The sequence below is a fragment of the Manis javanica genome, chromosome 4 (assembly GCF_040802235.1).
Source record: "Manis javanica isolate MJ-LG chromosome 4, MJ_LKY, whole genome shotgun sequence".
NCBI lineage: Eukaryota > Metazoa > Chordata > Mammalia > Pholidota > Manidae > Manis > Manis javanica.
This window is the reverse complement of record NC_133159.1, coordinates 17598905-17626421: the sequence shown is the minus strand read 5'-3', so window position 1 is coordinate 17626421 and position 27517 is coordinate 17598905. Positions and strand designations below refer to the sequence as shown.

General features: G+C 44.1%; 1 protein-coding gene across 2 annotated transcripts; it reads right to left on the bottom strand.

Annotated features, from left to right (window-relative positions):
- Window positions 1-10543: 10543 nt before the first annotated feature.
- ELOA (elongin A) lies at window positions 10544-22818 on the bottom strand. 2 transcript variants are annotated; one of them, XM_073233393.1, is made up of 12 exons: window positions 22662-22805; window positions 21988-22071; window positions 18221-18277; window positions 17383-17489; window positions 15582-16767; window positions 15125-15239; window positions 14214-14369; window positions 14009-14106; window positions 12993-13173; window positions 12557-12668; window positions 11754-11932; window positions 10544-10928 (listed from the first exon to the last, which is right to left on the bottom strand). In XM_073233393.1, the coding sequence occupies exons 1-12, from the start codon at window positions 22734-22736 to the stop codon at window positions 10867-10869; spliced, it is 2412 nt and encodes an 803-aa protein (XP_073089494.1). In that variant the 5' UTR covers window positions 22737-22805; the 3' UTR covers window positions 10544-10866. The 2 variants fall into 2 exon arrangements, with proteins under 2 accessions (XP_073089494.1, XP_017501928.2); XM_017646439.3 differs by lacking the exon at window positions 21988-22071 and having other exon boundaries at window positions 22662-22818.
- Window positions 22819-27517: the final 4699 nt, after the last annotated feature.

Genomic DNA, 27517 nt, shown 5'->3' with positions numbered 1-27517 from the left:
GCTTAAAAAGACTGTGCTCTTTTCTTTTACCACCAACGTTTTTCGGAGCTGGTGGAGAAAAGTGTGCTCAATGATAAGGCCCTGAAGGGGAGGGAGGGCGACGTTATCACCGTCCTTAGGCGCTTAAAGATCACAGACCGCTTTCATAACCCTTTTCTTCAGAGCGGGCTTGGCGGTCCAGAGCTTTGTGGGCGGCTGATCTGGAGACAAGTGCTGGGTCTACTGATAGCCTGACACCCTGAATTGCTTACTCATGTTCCCCATCCTGAAACTTCGTTTCCTCATCTCTGGAGTGGTAATAATAATGGTATGTTTCATAAGATCGCAATATTAAATGAAAAATGGGCTTAAAGAACACAGCACAGTAGCCGACCCGACATGTGGTAAGAGTTCAATAGCTGAGTCAGATCTTAGAAATCCAAGCACTGCCACTTACTAGCTGTGTGAACTTGGGCAAGTGACTTAACCGCTCTGCGTCCCACTTTATCCCCTGTCAAGTGCAAGGATTGGACTTGATGACCTTTAAGTCCTCTCCCTGTGTGGTATTTTCAGAGCAGTTTTTCCAAACATCTGGTTGTGATCTATTAAAGGTTCTTAAAATCCGTTTAGAGGATTGTGACCAGCATTCAAAAAATCAAATAGTATGTAATAAAAAGTTCAGAATGTATCATACATTTTAAGTCTCAGTTTATGGAACTTGTGTTTCAGTTTTGGCTTTTGTGTACTCAGATGCAATGTAAAGTGTTTTTCATATTGTGGGTTGAGGTCACAAGAATTGAAAGCCACTGTTTTAGAGTTGAAGTGATTTTGGTTTCAAGCTAGAATTCATTCTTACTCCCTGCAGGGGAGGGGAAGAGACAGAGGCTGTAGAGAGAATTATGGGGTACTCTGGATATCCTGAGCCTTTCACATCTGGCTCTGGAGTGTGGCTGGTGAAACAGAAGCCAAAATATCCATCTGTTCAAGTTCCATTCAGAAATATTTTGATATCTTAATTCAATTCAAAATATCTTAATTTTGAATCAGAAGCTTGCTTCTGGTTCAAAATAGCTCAACGTCATGAATTATTCCTGCTTTCACATCACAGTTTCAGGGAAGGGACATGGCACAGGTAATAAATATTTGTTGAATTGAGCGATACACTCAGTAGCCTTTCTTTGGAAAGGCAGTGTCCCAGTACAGGACTGACATAAGCCTTATTTTATCTAGGACATCTATGCACTTCTGACTTCTTTCCTGTCATTTTGATCACTGTCATATTTTACTGATTTATTGAGCACTATGTGCCAGACATTGTGCTAAGCGTGTTATGTAGTTCATCTCAATTATTTGTCACATGAACTTTTAAGAGATCGGTAGTGTTACCCAATGTTACCCCCAACTTGAAGATGAGGAAGACTGAGGCTAAAAGAGGTGAATGATCCTACCCAAGATCAGATGAGTTTAGGGAAATAACCAGACTTTGAAGACATCCTATGGCTCCCTGAAACAAAAAGTGCACATGAAGTATGTTGAATCAATTAGCTTATCTTGTGTAACAAATCACCCCACAGCTTAAAAGCTTTAAACAACAAGCATTTATTATTTAACACGATTCTGTTGATTATTGGGCATTTCTTTTTTGGACCAATTTGGCTTGGGCTGATTTGGAATGGCCTCGTTCACATATCTGGTTGACGTTGGTTGTCCCCTGAGATGGTGAAGTACTGTGCCTCCAGCAGGCTGTCTGAGCGCAGTCACACGGTAGCAGTTGCAGAGTTCCAGGAGCAAGAGAGGGAAGATCCATTGCACAAGCATTTTTAAAGCCTCTACTTCTGTAATTTTTGCTGATGTCCCATCAGCCAAAACAAGTGTCATGGCCAAATACAAATTCAAAGGTGGAGAGATAGACTTCACCTTTCAACTGGAAGACCTACAGAATACTGTGGCTCCAATGTACCTGTGTAATAGTTATCTTTTGTTGTGTAATAAATTACTCCCAGACTTAATGGCTTAAAGCAACAGTTAACATTCATTTCAGTTTCTGTGAGTCAGGAGTTTGGGAGTAGCTTACTGCTGGTTCTGTTCCGATATGGCGCAATCACAGGGCTGGCAAGTTGGTGCCGGCTGTTGGCCGGAAGCCTCAGTTCCTTGCCACACGGACCTCTCCACAGGACTGCTTAGGTGTCCTCATGACACTGCAGCAGAGCACGTGACCCAAGACAGAGCAATCATCTAAAGCACAATGATTGTTATGACCAGGCCTTAGAAATCACCTGTCAATTCTGCAATATCCCATGTTTCCACAGGTCAACCATATTCAGGGTGTGCAGGAACTATATAAAGGTATGAATACCAGTCGGGTGAATTCATTAAAGGCTGGCTACTACACTACCACTGAAAATGTCCTTATTCTCCTCTTATACTTCTCTTGGTCCCTAGTATCCTCAAGTGTGGTGATGCTGTTGGTTCTTTTGTCATTCACTGTGCTGGATACATGATGGGCCCTTTCAGCTGAGGAACCATAGAATAGAATGTGAGCGCACAGGCTAGGACATCTGCATACATGTACGCCCCTTGCAGGGTAACATATTTAGGGATATGAAGAGAAAAGGGGTGTGGCTAGTCCTGTGCTTCCATTTTCCACCACCGTCTAATGCAGAGCTCCAAGAGGCCCAGAAATTTGGATGTGGCCTTCCAGGTTATTGTAAAGGTATATTTACCAAGGTTGCAGAATAGACTGTATTTTATTTAACAGTTCGTTAGCTCCATGTATAACCTTTTAAGTATGCCTCCATTTGTACTCTTGCCCCAGTCCCTCAAATACTACATATGGCCTGCTAGGCAAGCTGCTTAGCGTCTCTAAGCCTTGTATTTATCATATAAGACATGGGACTATTAAGAATACATACTTTGTAGGGTTTTATCATGAGGGTAATATTAGATAATGCATGAAAAGTTTTTGGAACGACATCCAGTCATAGGAAAAGATTAAATAGTGGCTAATACTGTTGCCAAGGGCCAGACTTCCAGTTCAGAGCCCCCAGCTGGTGGATGTGAAACTGCAATTACTAAGGAGGCTAGATTTGGAAGAAACTAATGGTTGCAGGGTGACTTAGCCCTGATTTGGGTATAATGTGTTTTGCCTCTGCTTACTCTGCTTGTCCCTTGCACTCCTATGTTGCAGGGATGTCTGAGGACAAATGGGAATTCTCACTGACTTCTAGGACTACCCTAGGGCAGGTAGGAAAAACTTCCAATTTTTTTTTCTTTCTCCCATTCCCAGGTTCATCTGCAAACATTTCTGTAGCTCAAGGACTGCTGAATTTGTATCCACCTTCCCTTCTCTCCTCTCTCCATTAGGCAGGGAGAAACAAACCATTTTCTGTCATTTTTTAGTGCTCCTTTGTGGCAAACGGAGAGCATAGTAGTAATAATAACTAACAGCTATATGGCACCAGTACTGGGACAAACACTGTCCCAAGGGCTTTACTTCAATTATTTTAAATCTTCAGAATTGCAGGTGTCCTATTATTATCTTCACTGTGTAGATGAGAAAACCTGGACACAGAGAAGCTAAGTAACTTGTTCAAGGTCACACAACTGGTTAGCAGATCTAGAATTTAAACCAGTGCAGCAGGCCTCCGAGGTCCATACTCTTATACACACTGAGCCTTCTCCAAATATTAATTAACATCTGTTAAGTACTTATGTACTATGTGCCAAGCTGAGAACCCAGAGCTTACTTAACTACCATGCTATACTGACCAGCTGCATTTTCTTGGACAAGTCATTTTCCTTAGAGTTTCAGTCATGACAGTCCTTTACTACATGACCATTCCATGTTGACTACTTCACCTAATTCATCATCAACTTCCTGGCTAGCCATGTCCTGAGCTTTTTTTACATGCCAGGCACTGTCCCAAGCCCTTCACATGTTTTAACTCATTAGCTCATTGTACAATACCTCAGCAAAGTTGATGTATTTTTCTCCTTTTTGGAGGAAGAAATGGAGACACAGAGAGGTTAGTGATTTGCTCAAGGGCACACAGCTAGAAAGTATGAGATTGGAAGTTGGGTGGCCTTGTGGATTATCTGAATGTCCAGGCTGCTATGACTGCCTTTGGAGTCTTTGTTTCTGTAGCAAGTATTTCCAGTTCTCTGCATCCAGGCATATGGATGGATTTTATTTCCATGTCCTCTGAAATTTAGGTGCAGTCAATGAAATATGATGGGAAGGATGGATGTCACTTCTGGACATAGCTTAGGGGCCAGTGTAATATTCTTTACTTTCCTGGGAAATAGCAGCACAGGGATGGTGCCTCCCTTAACTTGGGGCCTGAGAGAGGATGACACATAGCACAGCCCCATCTGATCCACAAAGAGAGAAACCTCTGTTTTGAGCCCCTGAGATTTGGGAGGTATTTCTGCAACATAATCAGGTCCAGGGGTCCTCAACCTCAACACTGTTGACGTTTTGGGTCAAATAAGTCTTTGCTATTGGGAACTGTATTGTACATGTTGTGGAATGTTTAACATTTTTTTTTTGCCAAGTGTCATATTGGGGGAAAAATCACCTGCAGTTGAGAATTTCTGCCCTAGCCTATCCTAATAGTCTGATGATCCTACCTATCCTAAATGCACCTAAATAAAAAATCATTTAGGCATGATTTGTTTCAGTCTGCTGTTAGATTCTGCTAATATTTAAGATGGTCCCATCAATATTAATAAATAAGATTGGTCTGCTATTTTTTTTTTCTTTGTGCAGTCTTTATCCAGTTTCCATGTCAGTGTTATACTAGCTACAACAGCATTTTCCTTCTTTTTCACTGCTTTGGAATAGTTTAAGTGGTGCTGGTATTATCTGACCTTTGTGGTTGAAAGAATTCCCCTATAAAGCCATCTTGGGCTTGGAGCTTTCTTACAGGGGAGGCTCTTCAACTACTTAATTTCTTCTATGGTCATTAGTCTATTAGACTTGCCATCTCTGTAGGAACCCATTTTGGTAAGCTGCATTTCTCTGGAAAATTATCCACTTCATAAAGGTTTCCTGGTATGTTGTATATAGTTGGGGCACAGGGCTTTAAAAACTGGGAGATTTTACATGCAGTCTAGATTTTTGCCTTTTCTTTTAAACTCGAACGTGACCATACTGGGCTCTGCTTCCCCCTGGAGAACATGCAGAGCTGGGTCAATAGTTCTGCCGTTCTTCCTGTCCCGCCACTCCCCATTGTCTCACACCAAATGCCTGGCTTTTGAGTTTGTGACTCCTAAGAAGAAATTAGGTAGAGTCTTCCTTTTGGGTGGTTGTTAGGACCTGTAGTGTAAGGGACTGGAAGAATAGATGAGTCCAAACAGAAATGTTGAACGAACCCTATCAAGGGCAGCAGAAGCAAAGATTCTCAGGAAGGACTCACTGACCTCAAAATAGTTCTTAGCTTGTGACCCTAAAGATTCAATTCCCGTCAACAGGAAACAAGAGTTTTCCTTTCATTCCACATTTAGCAGGAATGAAGGAAGGACACTGAAACTTACTGAGCTCTCCTTCTCCCACTGAATCCTTAGAATTCCTGTGGGTGTCATTATTCCCATGCTACAGATGAGGAAACTGAGGCTCAGAGGGGTGTCAACAAGGCTAAAGGGTGGTGGAGCCAGGATGTGAACCTTATCTGACTCATTCCAAAGCTCATGCATTGTTTTGAAAGTGAGTCCTTTGTCTACACTATACCAGGCAGCTCATTGAATTCACTGGGGAAGGCCTATAAAAAAGCACATACTTCTAGATCCTAAGTTTGACCTTTTTGAACAGATTTCTGCAGTGGGGCCCAGAAACCTCTATTGATTCATCTCGCCTACCAGATGAAAGCTCCACGAAGACAGCGGTCCTGTCTTATGCAGTGACACAGGGTAGGGGCAACACAAGGGTTCACTGTGACTGAACGTGCTGGCTTCCCAGCCCTGACCCATGGGCCAGCTGTGAAGAGTGTTTAAACAATTTGTGGCAAATTCTCTGGAGCAGTTCTCAAGCTTTAATGCGTATTTAAAGAATTACTTGGGTCACTTATTATTTTTTGTGTGTGTGTGTTCAGTTTGATACTCATTTTTTTGTTATTTTGTTATCATTAATCTACAATTACATGAAGAACATTATGTTTACTAGGCTCTCCCCTTCACCAAGTCCCCCACAAAAACCCCATTAGTCACTGTCCATCAGCGTAGTAAGATGTTGTAGAATCACTACTTGTCTTCTGTGTTGCACAGTCCTCCCCTTTCCCCTACCCCCCACATTATACATGCTAATCATAATACCCCCTTTCTTTTTCCCCCCCACTTATCCCTCCCTACCCTCCCATTCTCCCCAGTCCCTTTCCCTTTGGTAACTGTTAGTCCCTTCTTGGATTCTGTGATTCTGCTGCTGTTTTATTCCTTCAGTTTTTCTTTGTTCTTATACTCCACAGGAGTGAAATCATTTGGTATTTGTCTTTCTCCGCTTGGCTTATTTCACTGAGCATAATACCCTCTAGCTCCATCCATGTTGTTGCAAATGATAGGATTTGTTTTCTTATGGCTGAATAATACTCCATTGTGTATATGTACCACATCTTCTTTATCCATTCATCTACTGATGGACACTTAGGTTGCTTCCATTTCTTGGCTATTGTAAATAGTGCTGCGATAAACATAGGGGTGCATCTGTCTTTTTCAAACTGGGCTGCTGCATTCTTAGGGTAAATTCCTAGAAGTGGAATTTCTGGGTCAAATGTTAAGTCTATTTTGAGCATTTTGAGGAACCTCCATACTGCTTTCCACAATGGTTGAACTAATTTACATTCCCACCAGCAGTGTAGGGGGGTTCCCCGGGTCACTTATTTTTTATTATTCATGCACACTCTGGGGCCCCACCCCAGAGTCTATGCTTGGTAAACACAAATGTAGCTATACAAAATTTTGATGGCTTGAATTTTCCATGGGAGTTTTTGAAAAGGGTTGAGACAGTAGGCATCACAGGAAGAGAAGACTGGGGGCCTATAAAGACAAACTGCTCCTTTCACTTTTTAGTCAAATAAACAGGGAGAGACCCAAGTGGATGATGAACCCTAGTAAAGAACCCTGTGAAGGGCTCATCAGTCAAGGTGATGAGCCAGGTAGAGAATTCTTCTGGGCACCAGCTGCATGCAGCAGAGAAAAGAAATAACCCTTATAAATGATCAGGGCCTTGGCCTACTCACTTGGACTTGGCATCTTTTTGCATTGGAGGGTCAGCTTTGTCCAGAAGCCTAACATTGGCTATGTGTTTGTGTACGATGGTGAATGTGACTCAGAACATGTGCTTGGCCATGTCAGGCCAATACACAGAACTACTGCTCCTTGATGGTGTGACCTGGGGCAAGTTCTTCATTTCTCTGTGCTGCTGTTTTCTTGTTTTTAAGATGGGTCCATGACTGATTACCTCGTAGGATCATTATAATAACTGAGATGATGTATATGAGTCAGAGTGGTGCCTGGCACATAGGTACATAACCAGGGAGATCAGTTACTCTTACCTGTGAGCGCCAGGCTGTTATTCTGTATTTCCGGGTCTAATGTAGGTCCTGGCTCAGTAAATGTTGAACTATTGGATAAGGGACAAAGGGCTAACTTTCAAAACCCAGGTAAAGTCATCCGTCAGACACCACAATCCATAATTAACTTCAATGCATACTAATCCCTAGCAGAATTAGATCCAATATTTAGGAAAATAATTCCAGACCATATACCATGAATGCTTCTTTAGGAGAGAAAGGATAATAAAGCCCTGCTGCTGTGAGATGTTGTAGGTTTAAGATCCAACCCACTCCACATAAGCAGGGGCTATAACCAAGCCCTTAGCAAATGCTGAAGCTCATGCAGCTCAGCCAGGACGGACATAGCAGGTTCTCACGAAGTCCTTGCTGCCATGGCCTTTCTGCATTAGTGTCCATTACGCTGTCATTAGGAAGCCAGTGTATGACTGATGAGACCTACTGGGGTCCTTTGCGCCCAAGAAGTGACTGAAAGGTGGAGTGTCTCCTTTCCTTTGCCACTTACCAGTTATGTGGCTTTGGCTGTGTTATCGATCACCCCTCTGAGCCTCAGCTTCTAACTGTTGAACAGGGTTAATCACTCAATCCCAGGATCCCAGACAATGCCTGATCCCCACTAGGTGCTCATTTCTATCTGCATTTTCACTCCCTTTCTCACTGGGTTTGCTCCCCCAGATTCCTCTCTCCCAGTCCTGTTATGCTAGACAGAAAGTCAACATCCTTTACAGCCCAGTCCAAGGATTAAGATCTTTGCCTCAGAGCCCAGGAACCAGACGTTTTATGGCCGACTCCTATTCTCTGACATAATAATGGAGAAAGGAAGAAAGACAACAGTATATGGGGTTTGTTTTTTTTTTTTTATTTAGACGTGGAATTTTCCTTCCTTTTCATATAACTTATCTAATTAAAATATTCATCTTGGTAGTTACCACAAAAAAGTAACATAGAAAATTGTATTTACATTTTGGGACCAAAATACAAGTGAAAAGCAGGATGACACCTTGCTCCTTTCCCTCCCGCTTCCCAGAACGAGAAAGCCCCAACGAATCCGCTCATTACACCAAGGACCACAAAGGGTTAATTTGCAATTTGGTGATTTGTGTGTAGTGTAGCACAGAAAAAAATTGCACGTTTTCACACGAGACCTAAGGTTGACCATCACCCTGTGTCTGCTCTGCAGCCATTTTAATAACCCAGGTGAGGAGGTTGTTTCAAAATTCAGTTTTTCCTATTCCCCTCCTTACTCTTCTCATCAAGTCACATCCCTGATGCAGATACTCTTGGAGGGGGAAGAGGGGAAGATCTGGCTCTATGCACACAGGGGTGATCAAACATCTTTTTGTGCCAAAAATGAGTGATGTCAGCATGAATATGTGTCCTTTGTTCCCTCCCTGCCTAAAGACTCCTAATAAAGGAAATTAAATCATACACAACTGAGTCTGAAATACGAAAAACTTGTTTCAATGACAAAGACTTGAACACACAGCTAAGAGACCAATCCAAGGTGGTGAGCACCTAGAGGAAGCCATTCTAGGCAACAGATGTCTGGCACCTGACTCGGTGTTCATTTGGTTTTAGGTAAGGAACTTCCTGATAAAGGATTTGGGGAGCAAGTTAGGGGATGGGTGGAATGGTAACACAAATGATCAAGAGAAATCAAGCTTTATGTAATTCAAAATACAGCAGGAGAAAAACACAGCAACATGTGTGTCCTGACATATCAGGCACCCTGCATAGCAACACACACTGAACGACGGGCTTCTGCTACACAGATTTCCTGTGTTGCTCTGGAATCTTTAAAGTTGGCCTAATTGGGGTCTCCAGGATGGTTAGAAACAGGGGGCTTCATCTCCTAGGGTTTTGAATGAGCTTGCTGAGGGGACTGCCGAGCCCCCAAGGCTGCCACAGTACCCACACCCTCAGTCTACTCGTCATGTTTAAGGATGGGCACCTCAAATGTAGAGCATCTCCATCCATCTGGGTCACAGCCAGGGAGGTTTCTACCAGATCAGCGCTTTTCAACAGCCAAGAGGGGTGATAACAGTGTCCTCCTAGATCTGGCCCTGCTCCTACACCAACTCAAAAGTGAGGCTCTCCCTCCCTCCCAAACCTCATGCATGCCCTCCCGGTTCTCTCCAATCCTGACACTACAGCTCAGACACTTGCCTTAAGTTGGCCCTTCCCTCCAAATTCTGGCTCACTCAATAGTAGAGAGAGCTTCCGCTGCAAAGTTCTCTACAAAACATAACACATTGTTGTGCTCTTCCAATTACATGATCTTACCTTTTAAAGACAGGCAAAAATAAAACCGATTTCCAACATAGCATTGCAACTTTTAAAACCATTCACTTCTAGTAGCAATTCATAGGGAACAGGAGATTAAAGTGCTGGCTTTTAAAATTCTACAGTTGTATTTGGAGGCTACAAAAAGCCCTGCCATGTATTTGTGTTTTTTTCCCCCTGCTGGTGGGGAGAAGGAAAAATGGGGGAGGAAAAACCCCTGAAGTTTTTATCAGAAACTGGAAATTATAAAAATGCTGGGCATCTGTGCAAATTCATCTCCCAAAGTTCTGTGTCCTCTCGTGAGCCTCAAAAAAGTGGGAACTGGCAAAAAGGATGGGGGAAAGATGCTAGACCTTTACAAATAACCTTCCTCAATAAATACTATTTAATGAGTAAGAAAGAGACGCACCTGCAGAGGAACTCAAAGCAACATTGGAAAGGGCCTCGGAGGTGAGCTGAACACCTCTGTCTTCCCATCGAGGCTCCTCTCTAGGATGGGCAGCCCAGGACCCACTCCTCGCCCTATGTGCAGCAGGCACCGCACAGGCTTTGGGGGTGCCCATCCTCCCTCTGGACAGGAGTCCCCTCAGGAGAGCTGACCTGGGGCAGGGGAATGGCTTTCACTAGGCTTTTATCTAACTTTAATAAAGGACTCTGAAAATAAAAGGCTAAGTGTGTGGTAGAGGGCAAAAAAAGAAAAAGAAAAAAAAAACTGGGGGTAATATAAATACAATCTGGGGGCAATATTTATTAATTAAAACTATGTCTTATAGTTTACAAAGACGTTAATTAACAACAAAAGTATATTGACCTTAAAATCCTCAGTGAGACTGAGCTTCACATCTTCTTCAGAATTCTGAAGTGTTCTCAAGCAGGGAGGCAGTGGCTGCGGCACACAGGCTCACAGGTGCAAGCCACACCTGCAAACGGGGCAGGACTCGGAGACCAAAAGGCCCCGGCCTCCTTCGGAAGCTCCATTCCCCAACCCCCAGTGTCCCTGCTTTCCTCCCCTCAAATTTCATCTCCAAGGCCAGGCCTCAGTTTATCGTCGGGAGAATCTGTTCTTGAAAGCTTTAATCGTCTTGGCCATCATTGGGGCAATTTCTGTGAAAAGAGAAATAAGAGAGTGGTTTCAGATGTGTGCCGTTCAGACACATCCCACTAAACCTCACTACTCTCGGCTCTGCATGACCAAATGGATCCGAGCAGGAGCTATCTGCTCCTCCCCCATAAAAGCAGCAACCTCCTGAGCACCTGCCGGGTGCTCAATCTCTAACAGCCCCACCAAGACACACAGAGCCTGGGCAACTTGACCTCGGTTGTACAGTAATGGCAGAACTGGAATTCAATCCTCGCCTGACTCTATAGGCCATTCTGAGCCATCATTTAGCTCTACCTCACCAATATCCAAACCAGTGAAAAGCACCCCCTTTGAGCCCCCATCTGTCTAGTGTAGCAACAAGTCTAAGATGACCTCAGTGCGCCCACCACCTAAAGAGGCCTAGCTTGCCCTCTCAGCTGGTTAACATGAGCACAGCCAAAGCTCAAGCCAGGACTCCCACACCCTCCCGTGGGCCCTGAAGTGAATACAGAATAATGCTTTTCTTAAGTTGGGATACCACCTTGTAATAGTGGGGATAGTCTATGATAATAAAGCTAATAAAATACGAAATAGACCCAACTAGATACAAAAAAGTAAGTACTTGGAAGCTGCAGTTATAAGGTTATAAAACCTCAATAAGATGTGCTGCCATTTAGTTATTAATAGTTATGAATCCCACGTTATTTCCTGGAGAAAAAGGTTTACATTTAAGTAAAAAAAAAAATGCAGAGTGCCAAAATGAATGTTCACTATAATCGTGGTGATGACATTAAAGGCCTCGCAATACTAGCTGTGAACTTTCTTAGCAGGAACCCCAAGTTACATACTCTTCACAGTCGGTTTCCTAGGGTCATAGGAAACAGTGCTGCTGACCACCGGTGCCAGGTGGGCACTGCTGGTGCTCGGGCCGTCGTAGGCCAGGTCCTCATGGCTGGCGTTAAAGCTGTTGCTACCACCACTGGAGGGGGCATGGCTGCTTCCTATGGGGTAGGGGGCGGGTTTAATCCTGGAACACAGATGGGATGGAACTGGTTACTCATGAGCCCTGGCAACCTGCCTTTGGCACCAACAGCCCAAAGCTGGCATGCTTTGAGGGAGACTCGGGTTTGTGGTTTTGACCAGCAGACCCTAGTACCCTAGATTCTGTGGATGGCTCAGAGGTGATGGCGTTAGCCCTTCAGAATGAATGATAATCTCCTTCAGAATGAATGAAAATCTCAACTAATTTTTCACCATTTAGGTGTAAATCTGTATTTTGAAAATGCTAATGTGAATTAGATTAAATATTTTAGTCCCGACAGTAACATGTTTTGTTTAAATGAGTGAAGGGAAAGCATAAGGGAATGCCTCCTAGAAGCTAGTCCCTGCTCTCCATTTAACTTTAGCCTCTGAGAGGCAGAAACAATGATCTGGTCCACGCTGAGGTCAAGGAAGCTGGGACCCAGGGAGGTCTCGTGCAGAGCTGCTCACAGTCGGCTTCCAGAGCCCACTCTGCCTGGCTGGGCTCTCATCCCAAAAAGGCCTTGCTTCCTGCCCCTAGGCTGCCTCTTGAGGCTGAACAGCAGGCTCTTGGGGCTCTTGGTCCGGAGCATGCACAAAATTACAGAGGAGCAGAGAGCAGAGATCTTACTTGATTTTCTCAGGCACAGCTGCTCCTCCTGTTCCAAACTTCTCCTGCCTCCTTCGAACATCACGAGGCGGCTTGGCTACAGAGTTGACAAAGGCCATCTTTGCTTGTCGGCCTGTGAAAAAATATGGTGATGAACACCTGCCTCTCTGGACAGAGATGCTACTATTATTTTCATAATCTACACTATTAGGAGATAAAAGCTTTTCAAATACCCCCAGTTAGGGAATTATTAACCCTGAAAACCCCTCTGTAGGGCAGCAAGGAAAACGGCAGAAAAAACACGTCATCCCTACCCTGCTTCTGTAAATGCAAGGGGGCTCTCAGGGCCAGAGGCTTCATCAGCCAGGCCCACTACAGCCCTGCTGTCAACCAGAGCACAGGGCTCACCAAGTTGCCAGGAAGCCCCAGCCTGCCGGTTCTTCTCCTGCCTGCTCACCTTTGGGCTTATTGGCGTGTGCCGATCTGATATTCTTTGTCAGGACTCGTAGCCGCTGTTCCCGGGCATCCTGAAGCCGCAGGTACATCTCCCGCCACGACTCATACTCTTCTGGCCTTTCTTCCTTAAAGTCTCGGTGACAATGAACTTTCCATAATTGATCTGTTTCTTCAATTAATACCTAAAATCAGAACCAGGACATCATTTATATTCAAGCACTCTAACAAATCTCTTTTCCACCCTTAATCACCTAAGGGTGACCAGTTTCCTAATGATTTTTGGTCCTCCATAGCACTAGTATATTAAAACATCATGGTTCTAAAAAAAAAAATCAAATCAATAATTTAAAAATTGTTAAGTGTGAGGCATTGTAGTAGCTGCTTTTGGGGAACTGGGGGGGCTACAAGAGAAGACAACACAAAAATTAGTTTTAAGATCAGTCTTTTCCTTTAGAAAAATCAGTGAAAGGAGAACTGGGATGAAGTCAAATCCAGGTGTTTGCCAGCACACACGGAGCTGAAATGGCAAGGGGGCCACCTAAGAAGAATGCTGCTGTCGATCCTCCAGAATCAGAGACAGCTAATGCCATCAAACCAGTACGTCCCAGCATGAGGAGAAGGATTTTGGACAGATCCCGATGTCTCTAAGAGACACCCAGACAATCTGTGCTCTTTCATAATCACCACACACCTGAGTGTGAACACAAAGCTCTGCCCCCACCATGGATCCCTGGAGCTGTGCTGCCAGAATTCTCCCTTGACCTCTGTAACAAGGCAAGGTCAAAGGATATGTGGCAAGTGTTTTTTGCTCCCTTTAAATCCCACCTTGATTTGATGCCAGAAGCAGGTGCTAAAAATATGCTTGTTTAAAGGCCTATAGACAAACCAAACGTGCTCAGAATGGTGATCTGACCACTGCTGCCTGCCCTTCAGCTGTGGCCGATTCACAAAGACAAAGCCATTCCTAAAAACCCAAGCCAGAAAACCACCCTCTTCCCACCCAAACAGGATGCTCACATGATTGTATTCCTCTATGCGATATAGCTGATCAGGTGTACACCTCTCCAAAACAGGTTCCAGAACAGAATATGGGACACCTCCCACTTCAAAGATTGCTGCAGAGAATCAAAGGTGAAAAGTGTTGAGCAGCAGCCAAGCCACCCAGCGGTCAGGTCCCAGTGCCACAAAGTGCTTGAAAGCAAGAGAGAAGCATGTGACTTACAGTCAATGTTGTTTTTAAGTACCCGGATGCACTGCTGGTGCAAGGTCATCATTTTAGGGAGATAGGCACACTTGGAACCAGAATACACTTGCATCTTAGAGTTCATCCTTCGTCCAGTGAATCCAGCTTCTTCCTCTTCCTGGGGTGAAGAGAGTGCTACAGGGCCAGAAAGCCAGAGCTGTGAGTTACAAAAGGCACCATGCCACTCAATGAAAGCTCTCCTTCCCAGCCTGTTCCTCGGCCTCCAGCTCCCTTTCTCAAAGCAACCAACGCTACCCGTTTCTTCTGTATCCTTCCACACAATCTATGCAAAAATAAGCACACAAGTATTTTATTCCTTTTTAACCAATAACACATTACTAGTTTTTTCCATTTGCCTTATTTTAGAAATTATTCCACATCAATACATCTCACATTTTTTTGCAACTGCTCAGGATGCCACCGTGTGGATGAACCTTGATTTATCTGTTAGTCTCTTGCTTGAGGGACACTCATGTGGATCCTAATTCTTTAGCTGTTAAAATGGCTTCTTTTAAAAACAAAAAGTTCATGTAGAACAAATAGAATAAAGGGCAGCTAGTAACAGCAGCAGCTAAGATTTACTGAACACTTACTATGTGGGAAAACCCAGAGCTAAGAGCTTTACCAGCATGATCACCTTTAATCTACACAACAGCCCTGTGAGGCACATACCATTATTATTCCCGTTTTTAGAATATGAAACTCAACTCCAAAGAAATTAAGTTATTACCCAAGTTCATATAACTTGGAAAAGCCAGAACTGGGATTCACACCCAAGCCATCAAACTGCAGAGCCTGTGTGATTAAGAAAGGTACAAACACCTGCCATCAGATCATGAATGAATTTTTAAAATCTTTTTCCCAGTGAAAGAAAAGATACAGAAAATTACCTTTCCGCTTTGGTTGGAAGGAGGATATCAATTCAAGGGAAGGAAGTGGACGGTAATTGGCCTGTATCATGGGTAAAGGGAGGTCCGGCAATGCTGGCAGTGCATCGATGGGGACCTGCGGAGAGGAGACCAGTAACTGCCTGGACAGCCCCTTCCTACAAGCACCAGTTCTTCCCTGCAGCCCAGATCCAGGCTGGAGGAGGGGAGGCAGTCATGTGTGATACCACCTAGTCAGGAAAAACACAGGGATGGGCCCAGCATAAAGGGACACCTCAGAAAATACTTAACTTGGGTACTACCGACCCTGGCAGCTAGAGAGGCCCAGAGGAAATTACTTCAAACTCAAATTCAACAGGCCACAGAGAAGGCAGCCATGCAAAACAGTGGCAGGGTAGGCCCAGGGAGCTTCAGAGGGCTAGGTGCTCCGAATGGAAGCCACCCAAGGGCTGACGGTTACCTTTTTCAGCTTGGCTGAATTGGATCCAGGAGGCTGAAGTGTCTCTGACTTGGTTTCATTCACCTTAGGTAATTTCTGAGCTGAGTCCAAGTTTTTACTACTGCTTTTCGAATCATTTTTTTTAAGTCCTTTCCCTCCAAGAGCTGTGTTTGAAGTTTTCACGATTTTCTTCTTTTTCTTCCGGGGCTGGTCGTAGCTGAGGTATGACTCAAAAGACATGGTAGGCTGTTCGAATTCATCATCCATATCTGCCTCCTCAGCTTTAGGAAGGGAGCCTGCTGACTTTCTATCCAAATGAGAAGTTTTCCCCTTTCCTTCCTGAGTCTTCAGGTTGTTGGAAACCTTCTCTTTTCCCTTGGGCAGCTGGCCCCCTGCCCCCTTCCCTGTGTGCAGGCTGTCCGGGCCTGGCCTGTGTCTGTCGGACTTGGTTTTCTCTGAGTCTTCGTGCTTTGGCTTTTTCAGGTGGTTGTCTGAAGCAGGCTCCGAGGGGGGTAAATACTTCTTCTTGGTGCTGCTGTCTTTCTCCTTCTCCTTCTTGACACCGCTGGAGGACAGCTTCTCCTTGGTGCTCGCCCCTGAGAGTGGCTTTCGGTTTTCCTCTTTGGAGATGGCTTTGTGTGACTTCTCTCGGCTCAAACACGACCGCTCATCTCCTCTGGTATCCACTGGACGTTTTTCCCTATGAGAGGATCTGTGCTCCTTGTTCTGACTCACAACCCCTTTCCCTGGGGGTTCCTCGAGGTGTCGTTCCTGACTGACCCCCAGCCTGTCCTGAAAGGCATTACTGTGGCCTTTTCCAGGCTTCTGGTGTGCAACAAAGGGCTCATGATCTTCCTCTGGGGATCTGTAATGGTCCATGGACATCTGATGAGGACTGGCAGAAGATCGGGGGGACTGAACATGGCCATAATCAGAAGATTCATGGTCTGAAGAGTAAACTGGTGAGCCTCTGTGGCACCTCCTTCTCTCGTCTCTCCTCTCCTGACCGTGCGACACTTTGTGAGGTCTCTCGAGCTCTGAGAGCTTCCTGTGTTTCTGTCTGTGATCAGGACTATATGACTGGCTGCTGGAGGCTCTCCAGTGTTCCTGGTAGTCCCCCTCCACCTCCTCCTCTCTCTGAACAGCATCCCTGGGGCGCTTTTGGGAATTGCTCTTCTCAAAGTCCTGCTCATCAGGCTCCGTGTTTCTAAAATTAAAAAAAAAAAAAAAAAGAGGTAGATAAAGCAGATATAAATCTCAATGTAATCCTTGTTCAGAGGACAAAGTTACAGAACCTGAACTCACAAGGTCTTGGGAAGAAGGTAAATGGGCTCTGCTCAAAGATCCTCAACTAAGTTTTAAAATAGGGAAAAATCAAAAATTTAATAAATGGAAAATGATGAGCTTAACTACAGGATAAAAAGAATATCATATATCTGTGGACATGAAAATACTTAAACAAATTTCAACACAGGGACATATTTAACTTGTCACATAACAAAAGGGGTTGCTATTTATATAGTTTGTTCACAGCTATGCAAAAAATGCCTTTTAAGAAGTACGTAGGAAGAAACATACCAAAATGTTAATAATGCTTATCTCTGGATGGCAGAATTATAAGAAATTTTGATTTTTACTTCTATTTTTAAATATTTTCTGATATTCTATAACAATAATGAATTATTCTTATAACAGATGCAAAATAAATATTTTAAATAAGAAGGCAGAGAAGGAATAATAAACAAAAACATTTCAGCCTGTAAACACTCCAAGTACCAGATTTAACAGAGAAGCTGAACAAACCTACTAGCAATGTTCTTACCGCTCCACAGGAACCAGCTTCTTCCACTGGGCCACCAAGTCCCTGGCAAAGCTTCCAACGTGCTCATGTTTTCTCAAGCTATTTACCGTCTTCCCAACCCCAGTCTCCTACAAATTTAACAAAGAAATTGTTAGAAGGTTGTGGACCTAGGATCACCAATCAATACTCCCTCCTAAAACATACCTTGCAAGTCTCAGTACAAAAGTACTTGGTGCCTGTGGCCCAAATTGCTAATGACAGTAGCAAAGCACACCAGATTAAGATGGAAACACTGAACTAAAACATTTCTAGACTTAAATAATAAAAACAGGAGTGATTTTGGCTAGTGTCAGGCACTGAGCTAAGACTTTTGTATATAATATCTGAATCAATCCTTACAACAACTCTGAGAGGCAGGAATCTGCCCCATTTTACAAAGAAGGAATAGCCTAAAGCTACAGAATTTGGATTTGAATCTAGAACTAGTTGATGCTAAAGCCAATATTTTAATTTTTTTGAGATAAAATTCATCATTTTAACCATTTTAAAGTGTATAGTTCAGTGGTTTCCAAGACACTCAATACTGTGCAACCATTGCCACTAATTCCAGAACATTTCCATAAACCTAAAAAGAAGCCCTGTTCCTCCCAATTCCCCTCATGGATGGGCGACCACTAGTCTACTGTCTGTTTATGGATTTGCCTATTCTGGACATTTCCTATAAATAGAACCATACAATATGTGATCTTGTATCTGGTTTCTTTCACTTCCAAAGTCCATGCTCTTAATCTTCTTGTACAATCTCTCCCAGTGGAGATGGGATATAGTTATATAATATATAAAGTTACACAGTTCTTACCGCAAGAATGTCTACTGTAATAGGCAAAGTGGAGAGTTTCTTCAAATTTTTCAATAGCTGCAGAGAGAATACAATAAACATTAATTTCTATAAAATCATCCTCATTCACTGGAATAAATAAGAATATCTGATGGTCACGTACTTACTCACTTCTAAGCATTATACAGTAATAAGACGGTCAAAGGGATTTTACAAGAGTGAAAACAGGCTCAGAAAAGTTACTTGCCCCAGGATGCAAGTCGGGCAGGACTCATTCAGGTCTGTGGGTTTGGATTTCATGCTTTTAACCATTATGCTACACCAAGAGGAACTGAGACTTGGAGAAGAAAATCAAACATACCAACTCTAATAAAGGCCATCAGCTACTATCACTTGCCCCAGTTTTCAGAAAGAATTTCTGAGAAAGGTACCAATTTTAGGAAAATTACCCACAGACTCAGAGGAAAGTAAAAAGGAGAAGAGGTCATCATGGGCAGCATGTTTCCAAGAAGAGTCATGGTGTTTAATAGAATTGTTTTTTTCATATAAGTGGGAAGCCAAGACCAATTTCAAGTTGTCAGCATCAGAGCTTTGCCATAACAAATGGTGAACACAAAACGTTTGGGTAGGTAAGGAAAGTGATCTGGGTTTGGCCACATTTCCTTTCTGGAGTCCCTAAAAGTAGGTCAAAATCAGGATAGCAAAACTGTTAAGACAGAGTCCCAGAGTTAGAGACAAGCTTCAGCTTGGCTCTGTCACCTCCTTGCCTGGTGATCGTGTGCAAGTTGGTAGCCTCTCCAAACCTTAGTTACTTCATCTGTAAAAGAAGAACTGGATCCTGTCTCTGCTTCACCTTCTGGGAGGATTTGCTGAGACAAACCATGTGCAGTCCTTAGCAAGAGGGCCTGTCACACTAGAAAAGCTCAATAAAGGGTAATTATTAATCATTTCACTCATCAACCAACAGCTCTTTAAATGTCTACCCTTAATCCTCAACCAGATATTCCCCAGCCAATTCCTAATTGCAACATTTTTACCTAGCCATAACTGGCTATGCCTTTCTCTAGGAAATGTTTCTGTGTGGATAAATGCACCACTGGAGGAGTGCTGTAAAGTAGTTCAAAACAGATCACTGTGACCATCCTTACATTTAACTAATAGACAATCAGATCTGTCTTTTTCACGTGTAGCCAGGCTATAACTAGTACGCCACACTATTGTTAGGTGGAGCAGGAAGGTATGTTTTTCTGGTCATTCTACTTCCATAATTATTGAACATCATCACTAGACACAGCAATTGGATCCTAAGTGAAAATCTTGTTTGGGAACAAACAGGAAACCAAGTGGTGTATCTAGGGAATTTCACCATCATAGCTGAGTGAAAATTATGCTCCACTTCATCACCATCATCCACTCAAGAAAAAGTTTATGTGTATTTCTTGTCACCCAAACTATGGGTGCAAAGACTGCCAATTCCTTGAATAACTCGGTAAAATGGGTATTGTTCTCCCCATTTTATAGATAATGAAATCAAGCCCAGAAAGGTTAGGTAACTTGCCTGAAGAGCTAGTCAGTCAAAGTGTCTACCACAGCACATAAACAAAGCCAGGAGAAACATACACCACAGTAATAACTGTCCTTAGAAAATAGCAAAAGAAGACAGAACAGTAATTCACATGCTTCTTAGATTTCCAAAAAAAAGCAGAACAGTTCCTCCATCACTATCATGTTGTTAGACAGTTTAGAGTCCACAGAATAAAAGGTCACCATGGAGACAGACTGCCAGGACCTCTACAAAGCCAGCATCTAAGGATGGGGCCAGAAGTCACGGAGGGTGTGCTCATCTCAAAGCGAGCACTAACTGGAAGGGTGAACGCTGCCCCTTCTGCTTTGCTTTGGGTTAGCAGGGACAGCTTAAAAGCAGACAAAACTAAAACCCTGGAGATTTTCAAACTGATGCAGCTCAATATAAGAGAAAAAGGGCTTTGGAGCCCTTCTATTTTCACTGAGGTTCAAGAAAGAGCAAAGCAATAACAAGGTAAATGCACTCTGGGCATCCTCAGGTAGAAGAAACTTGCTGTTATCAAACCAAGGGACCAATTGTAGAGTTTGCAAGAACTGATAACAGGTCATTGAGAAATGTCAAACATTTGCATAATACACGCTTAGGAATCTCAGTTGTCCTCTGCACACTCCTTTAACCCAACGGGCAAAAGACGTTCATAATGTTGACCCTTTGTTCTCTACTTGCCATCCAACTGTGTTCTTGGTAGTTTTCACATTCAAAATGTAACACAGGACAGGTAGAATTACCAGCCATGAAAACTGTTCCCAGTTAAACAGTAGGAACCAAGTGACCTCGTCTGCCTGATACTTTCCCCCAAGTAAGCCTAGGTAATAGATGGACTTAAGTGAAAACAAAGTTACAGTTGAACACCAATGTTTAACAACAGAAGATCCATGAACATAGGTGTGGAATCAACCGTTTGACTAATGATGGCTTGACATCAAGAACGTTGCAAATTCAACACTGCTATATAAGCATCTTGCAATTTCAGGAACAACCTGTGGGAGCTTGTCAGGTTAACAGAAGGTTAAAAAGGCTGGTGTGCCAGCTTGCAGTTTTCCCTCTGCAGTTGGATCGTTTCTGAATGCCAACTATTGTGCCCTTTGCAAAAATGATCTCCCAACATTTTCTCATCTTCATAAAGGGTGATTTTCTGTCTGGGAAGAGAAAGCCCAAATACTCACAATAATCACTAATAGTTCAAGCAGGATGAAAAACCAACCAAATCTTTTCCTAACTTGAAATGTCATGCACATCAACTACTAGAAATGCTACTTCAAAATTTAAACTCCCCTGGAAAAATGACTATAGCTACTATATGGAACACTTTTTAACCTGAAAGAAATAAAGGCCAAATTGGGAGGGACAGGGAGGTTACACAATATTGCTCTAAGGTTTTAAAAATTGGTCACAAACCTACAGTGTTTAGGAAAACAAACTAGTACCCGGAAATAATGACCACTTATTAGATGTTCACAAAGGGTTATTGTGAAAAGAAACTTGTAATATGCCTGGCTACTAGGTACTAAAGCCACAATAGAAAATAGAACATAAAACAACTGGAAGCATTTAAGTTTTTACAGATTTAAAACTAAAATGGCTTCCTGAAGAACTGGTCTCTGAGCTAGGGATGCATGAAAAGAGTTAAGAAGTGGCCTGGTGGTGAGATGCTGTGTGCAGCAGCCTTTAGAGATGCAGAAAGAACTTCCCGTTAGACTGGAAGCAAGGTGAAGAGAAGGCACCTTTCAAGAAAAAGTGAAGAGTTGCCAATAATATCTAGTGAACGCTTCGTATGAGCCTGTTAGTTTAGTCCTGGGAAGAAGTAGGGGAGGAAAGAGGCTCGGCAAAGAATGTCCCCAACGTCCAGGCTGGTAAATGGATTAGAACACACATCTCGCCACCACTTTATCTAGACTTCCTCCCTCGATTACTTCCTCTTCAAAAGGTACTCTGGGGCAGAGGTCCAACCCAGGGACTGTATACTCAGGCTACAGTGCTGACGGAGAATGTCAAACACCTTAAGCGCTTTCATCAGTTTATTTCTATTTTTAAAAATTCTGACATCCATCAGACACTCTCTGACACCGGAAGCCGGATAACAGAAAGTCGGACAGGGAAAAGAAGGCGTTTAACTTAAGAAAACAGTTCAAAACAAAACTAGCTGAGTTCAATTAAAAATGGTTGCCCATCCCTTGCTGCCAGGAGATACGATAGCTCTTACCTTTCTATAAAGCCCAGAAGGAAAGCTAAAAGCTGCAACTTCTATAACCTTTTCTTCTGACTGCAGCCAAGTTTTTAGGCGTACCTACAGCCAGGTGACATAAGATCCATTTTGTTTGGTTCTGAAAGGGATTTACTAAGATACAGAAAAGGTCCACGTTCTCATATTAAACCGGAAAGCAATAAAAACGTCTCTTAGAGGCGCGGGACCACACAAGGAGCCCAGACTCCACCGAGCACGGGCAGAACCGGCTCCTTCTCCACCCAACAATCATCCAGACACTGGGAAACACTTTGCATGGAGAGGGCGCAGAGGGAGTGAACTCCGGGCGAGCTCCCGACGGGAGACAGCTGGCCCGGGACCGCGGGGAGCGGCTCCAGGGCGGCACGACGTGTGGTGTCCACGGCCTGGCCCGGCCCGGCCGGGGGGCAGGAAGGCAGGGAGGCCGGAGGCCGGGCCCGCCGAGCCCGCCTCCCGGCGGGCGGACCTGGCCGCACGGGCAGCGGCGATGGCCGCGAACTTCCCGACCCCAGACGCGAGCTCGGCGGGGCCTGGCCTCGGGTCCGAGCGCCCACGGCCCCGGCGGTCGGGATGGGCCGCAGCCTGGCCCGCGACCGTTACGGGGCCGCCCCGCGCCCAACGCCCGCCCCGCTCCGCGCTGCGAGCCCGCTTACCTTCTTCGGGTCCGGGTTCGCGGCCAGGCGCGCCTGCAGCTTCTCCACGACTTGGAGCGCCGACTCCGCCGCCATCGCTGTCACTGGCGCGGCCTCCTCGCCGGAACTGGGCTCGCGTCGCGTTCTCGGGCCGCAGCTCCGCCCTCCGTGCAGCCCCGGCGGAGACGGAAGCGACTGGCCCCTTCCGGCCCTCCGCGCGCGGGCCCGAAGCCGGGCAGGAGGATGAGGCCGCTGCCCCGCGCCCGGCCTTGCGAATATAAACCCCACCGCCCACCCCTGGCGGGGGCCGTGAGCCCCGCCCCGAGTAACACCTGTCGGTGGTTCCTGGGCTGGTCCGCCGCTCGGGACCCAGCAGGGATTAACCCTCGCGACCACCCCAGGTCGGGTGCGCTGGGCGCCAGTGGTTGGGCTGTCTTAATTCCACCCTCAGTACAACCCCTTCAAGCGTGTTATATGAGTCCCATTTTACAGATGAGGAAACAGGCTCAAGGGGACCAAATTAACTTGCATGTAGTCCTATAAACAGGAAAGAGGTGAAGCTCGAATTCCAATCTAAATAGTTTAGGCCCACTGCGAGCGTACATCTCTGAATACGTCAAGGAACTGAGGCCCAGAGGGAGAGAAAGGGATTTGCCAAAAGTCAAACAGTTTAGCTACATGAGGTAATCGCTCGTGCGTCTCACTTTCCCCCAAAACAGTGTCTGGGACATCGACACCAAATAAATACTTCAGTGAATGGATGAATGGTTGTTTCCTCTGAAGCAGTAGGTTCCGAATCAGACCAGTCCAAGATACTATCCTTTAAAAGTACTTACCCTCATTCTAGAAGTATTACATTTTACTAGTACTGTTATCATTATTAAAAATAACAACCGAACAGTTGAAAACGGACTTAAAATATCAGTATTAATTACATCTTGCTTGATAAGATCAGATTGGATCATAATCAGATCTCCAGCAGCAACTTGGCAATGTACCTTGGCCTAACTTCCCCCAATGTAGGAAAGCTCAGATACTCTCAGGTCCCAGCTCTGGAGAAACAAAAAGAAACAATATAAACTGTTCCTTCAAATGAGCTTTCACTCACTCACTCTGCTGAATAGGCCTTGCTACTATGTTCCCACCCCTCTGCTTGATGCCCCTCCCTCTGCAACTGACACTTGGCAATTTAATCTTCTGTCTTGCCAGTGGGCTGTTTATTCATCAGGTGCAGTCCAAATTTAAATCTCTGCTACCAGTACAATCCAGTTGACATAATCAGTACTGGATAAAAAGTCCATACAAGACCACCCAGTTGGTGTCCTAAAACTCTACAGTGGGGTGGTAATGGAAGAAGCATTAAGCTGGGCGTGAGGAGCCTGGATTCTAGTCTCAGTCCTGGAGTCTCCTTCATCAGAACAGTAAATGCTTTTACATCTCAAATTCCTTCTGTTTTGAAAATGTAGCATTGGTGTAATGGAAAACAGGCCAATTTCCTGAAGCAGAATTGCTGACTAACTGACCTGGCATATACTTGGGACACATGGAATATTTTGTGCATGTTACCCAGGGAGATCTCAAGAACCAGAATGAAAAGGAATGCTGATGCGGGCTACTGGAGAGGGTGCACCCCACCCCTCTGCCTCATCTAGGTCAGATTGAGTCAGGCTTACCTGCAAAATAAAGAAGTCTTACACTTGAATATATGAATACTCTTGTCATTTAATTATGTATGTGTTATTCTGCTTAAAAAGAAAGTTTTGAACCAGTTCTAAAAATGGTACTCTGTTTAGTTTCGCTGGAGGATTTCCATTGTATGGTTAATCCTTGGTTTACACAAGGGTGCACAACTCCAGAATGGCTCCCCAAGGTCAGAGGCTGTTTGTCCATCTTGGATCAGCAACACCTACCACACAGGTGACAGTCCATGAAGGTTTGTTAAAAACTGAACTAATTATTATTAAAATTGAGGCTAGCCTAGAGTCTGAAAACCTGAAGGGGAGACTCCCTAGCTCTCTTACCAGCACTATAGGGCACCCCCGTGGGAGGAATTAAAAGACTCATCTTATGTTGCTCCGAAGGCATGTTTAAGGCTACAGTGGGGGAGAAAGATGGGTAAGGAGGCTCTCATCTTCCGTGCACACTTTTGAGTTTTTAGCAAGTACAGTCTGTCTTTGTGATGAAGCTAGCTTAAAAGTATGTTAATTTTGGGAAGAAGCAATCCCAGGCTAGCTGGTACTAGAATCATTTAAAACACTGCAAGACAAGTTTAAAAAACAAAAACAAACAAACAGAAAAACCCACAACACCAGCCATCTTGTCCCCAGTAGCAGAAAGGAAGCCTTGCCTTTCACGGAATAGTCAAGTGAGATTCTGCAGGCTGGACAGGGTGCTGAGTGAGGAATCCTGGCAGGTGGAAGGCTTCCCCCTTAGATCTCTCCCGGCCTGGGCTCTGCCACTCCCCTATTTTACCAAAATAGGGTTGGTTGGATGGTGGGTGTAAGGAACACAGGGTTTGGGCTCAGTGACATCCTGAGCTCCAATCCCCAGTCCTATCAGAACTAACCCTGGCTCCTGGTCAAGTTACTTAACACTGGCTGAAATTGTTTCCTCTTACTTTATAGATTTCTTGTGAGGCTTATTCATATGTTAATATTAAGCAACTGGTATATAACAGGTATTTTTTTAAAGCAGCAATTATTAGGGAAAAATCATTGCCTTGGTAAAGAGAATAGTGTGTTCTGCTGTAAAGGAGATATTAAATCCTCCATCTGGGCAGTTTTGTTCTGCCCAGCTGTGGCCACTGTTCTCTTCCCCAGTTTTTTTCTGAATTGACTACATTCATCTTTGTATCACATCCTTCAAATATGTTCAGTTGGTTATTTACTTAGGGATGGCATCTTTCTTGGTTTCACAGGCTGGATTCACCCTCCTCAAATACAGTAATGCAAATGGAGACTGCCAGCTCCAGGGGTTGGTGTCTGAGATTCAAAAGCCACACCTTTCACAGACTTCCTTGAAGTTGGATTAAAGTTTCCACTAGCAACTTAAGGATATCAGGCCTCAAACTATCTGAGGCCCTATGTCTAAAGAAGGTAGACTGTGGCATCCTATAATGCTCTCAGAGAACAGTCTACTGACAATCTGTATTTACCAGGAAAAGGAGCTACCATAAAAATATAAAGTAACAAGTGTACACTTTGATACTTTTATGCTATGAGTTTATATGAATTGTACCTAGGTAGTAATCTAGCTCTTCATTTTGTTTTATTTTTATTATAACTTTTATCACAATTCAAAATTACCTTATTTAGTGGTTCATATTTTTATAGTCTCTTCCCATTATTTAAGCTCCATGAGACATCATTGCGGCTAAGAGAGTATCTAGAACATAGGAGGCACTCAATAAATATTGACTGAGATCCACCTCCCAGCATTGTTGTGTGAGATTGTGTGTGAACCCTTCTTGCTATCAATCAATAAAGTTATCTTAATTAATACTCACTATACATGTTACAGAGAAGGACACTGATGCTTAGGAAGTTTAAGTGATACCATGCCCTCTGCCCAGAAATAAGAGCGTTACTGTGCTATGTTTATCGCAGCACTATTTACAAGAGCCAAGATATGGAAGCAACCTAAGCATCAGTAGATGAATGGATAAAGAAGAGGTGGTATATATACACAATGGAATAGTATTCAGCCATAAGGAGAAAACAAATCCTAACATTTGCAGCAACATGGATGGAGCTAGAACTTACTATGCTCAGTGAAATAAGCCAGGTGGAGAAAGACAAGTACCAAATGATTTCCCTCATTTGTGGAGTATAACAGCAAAGCAAGACTGAGAAGGGACTAGTGGTTACCAAAGGGAAGAGGGTGGGGAGGGAGGGAGAAGGGGATTAAGGGGTATTATGATCAGCACACATAATGTAGGTGGGTCATGGGGGAAGGCAGTATAGCACGGAGAAGACAAATAGTGACTCTATAGAGTCTTACTAAGCTGATGGACAGTGACTGCAGTGAGGTGTCGGGGCCGGGGGCGGGGGGACTTGATAATATGAGTGAATGTTGTAACCACAATGTTGCTCATGTGAAACCTTCGTAAGATTGTATATCAAGGAGGCCTTATTAAAAAAAAAAGAGTGTGGCTGTGGTCTTTGTTGAGAATGCCCTTGGAAAGAAGTTGTTGGAAAGAGTGAGCTACGGCAGGTAGCCTGAAACTGATGGGGCTAGACCAGAAAGGGAAAGAAAGGGGAAGAAGGGGGAGAGGAAGAAGAGATGGGGTGATGGGATTGTTTGATTTGACTAACTACCCCACCACCACCTGTTAGCAGAGGTCTATGAACCCTCTGAGTTTGGGTTCCACAGATAACAAATTCTCAAGTTGGTCTTTAGGGAAAAAAAAAAAGATTAAAAGCCATGGAGCTACGTAGAAAAGATTAAGAAAGCAGGACCAGGAGCAAGACAAACTGCTTCTTGCCCAGTGCCTCGAGGTGGCCCAGCTCTGTGCTACCTTTATACACGTCATCTCTCCACCTTCTAGCAATCTCGTGAGGCATTTTAAGGATGGAGTACCCAAGGCTCAGAGAGGCTGAGCAACTAGCTCAAAGGTGGGAAATGACAAACCCCAAATGCGAACCACGGTCTGCTCAGCTACAAAACCCACACCGGCCTGCACTCCGTGTCTGCATACCTGGGTGCTGGTTACCTCTCCTCTATCCCTGACTCACTGCATGACTCTGGCCAGCCCTGGGTCCTAGCCTGTTAACTGAGGAGGACTGATCGGTCAATGATAACAATAACAATGATGATAATACTACTGCCAATTCTTGGCACTTAAAATGTGCCAGGCATTTTGCTAAACAATTTGCATT

Coding starts and splice junctions, on each gene's coding strand:
- ELOA (XM_073233393.1), bottom strand. CDS start 22,736: ATGGCGGCGGAGTCGGCGCTCCAAGTCGTGGAGAAGCTGCAGGCGCGC. Junction 18,278..21,987: donor CTTCTGGGCTTTATAGAAAG/GTAAGAGCTATC, acceptor TTCTCTCTGCAG/CTATTGAAAAATTTGAAGAA. Junction 16,768..17,382: donor AAGCTGGTTCCTGTGGAGCG/GTAAGAACATTG, acceptor TTTTAATTTTAG/AAACACGGAGCCTGATGAGC.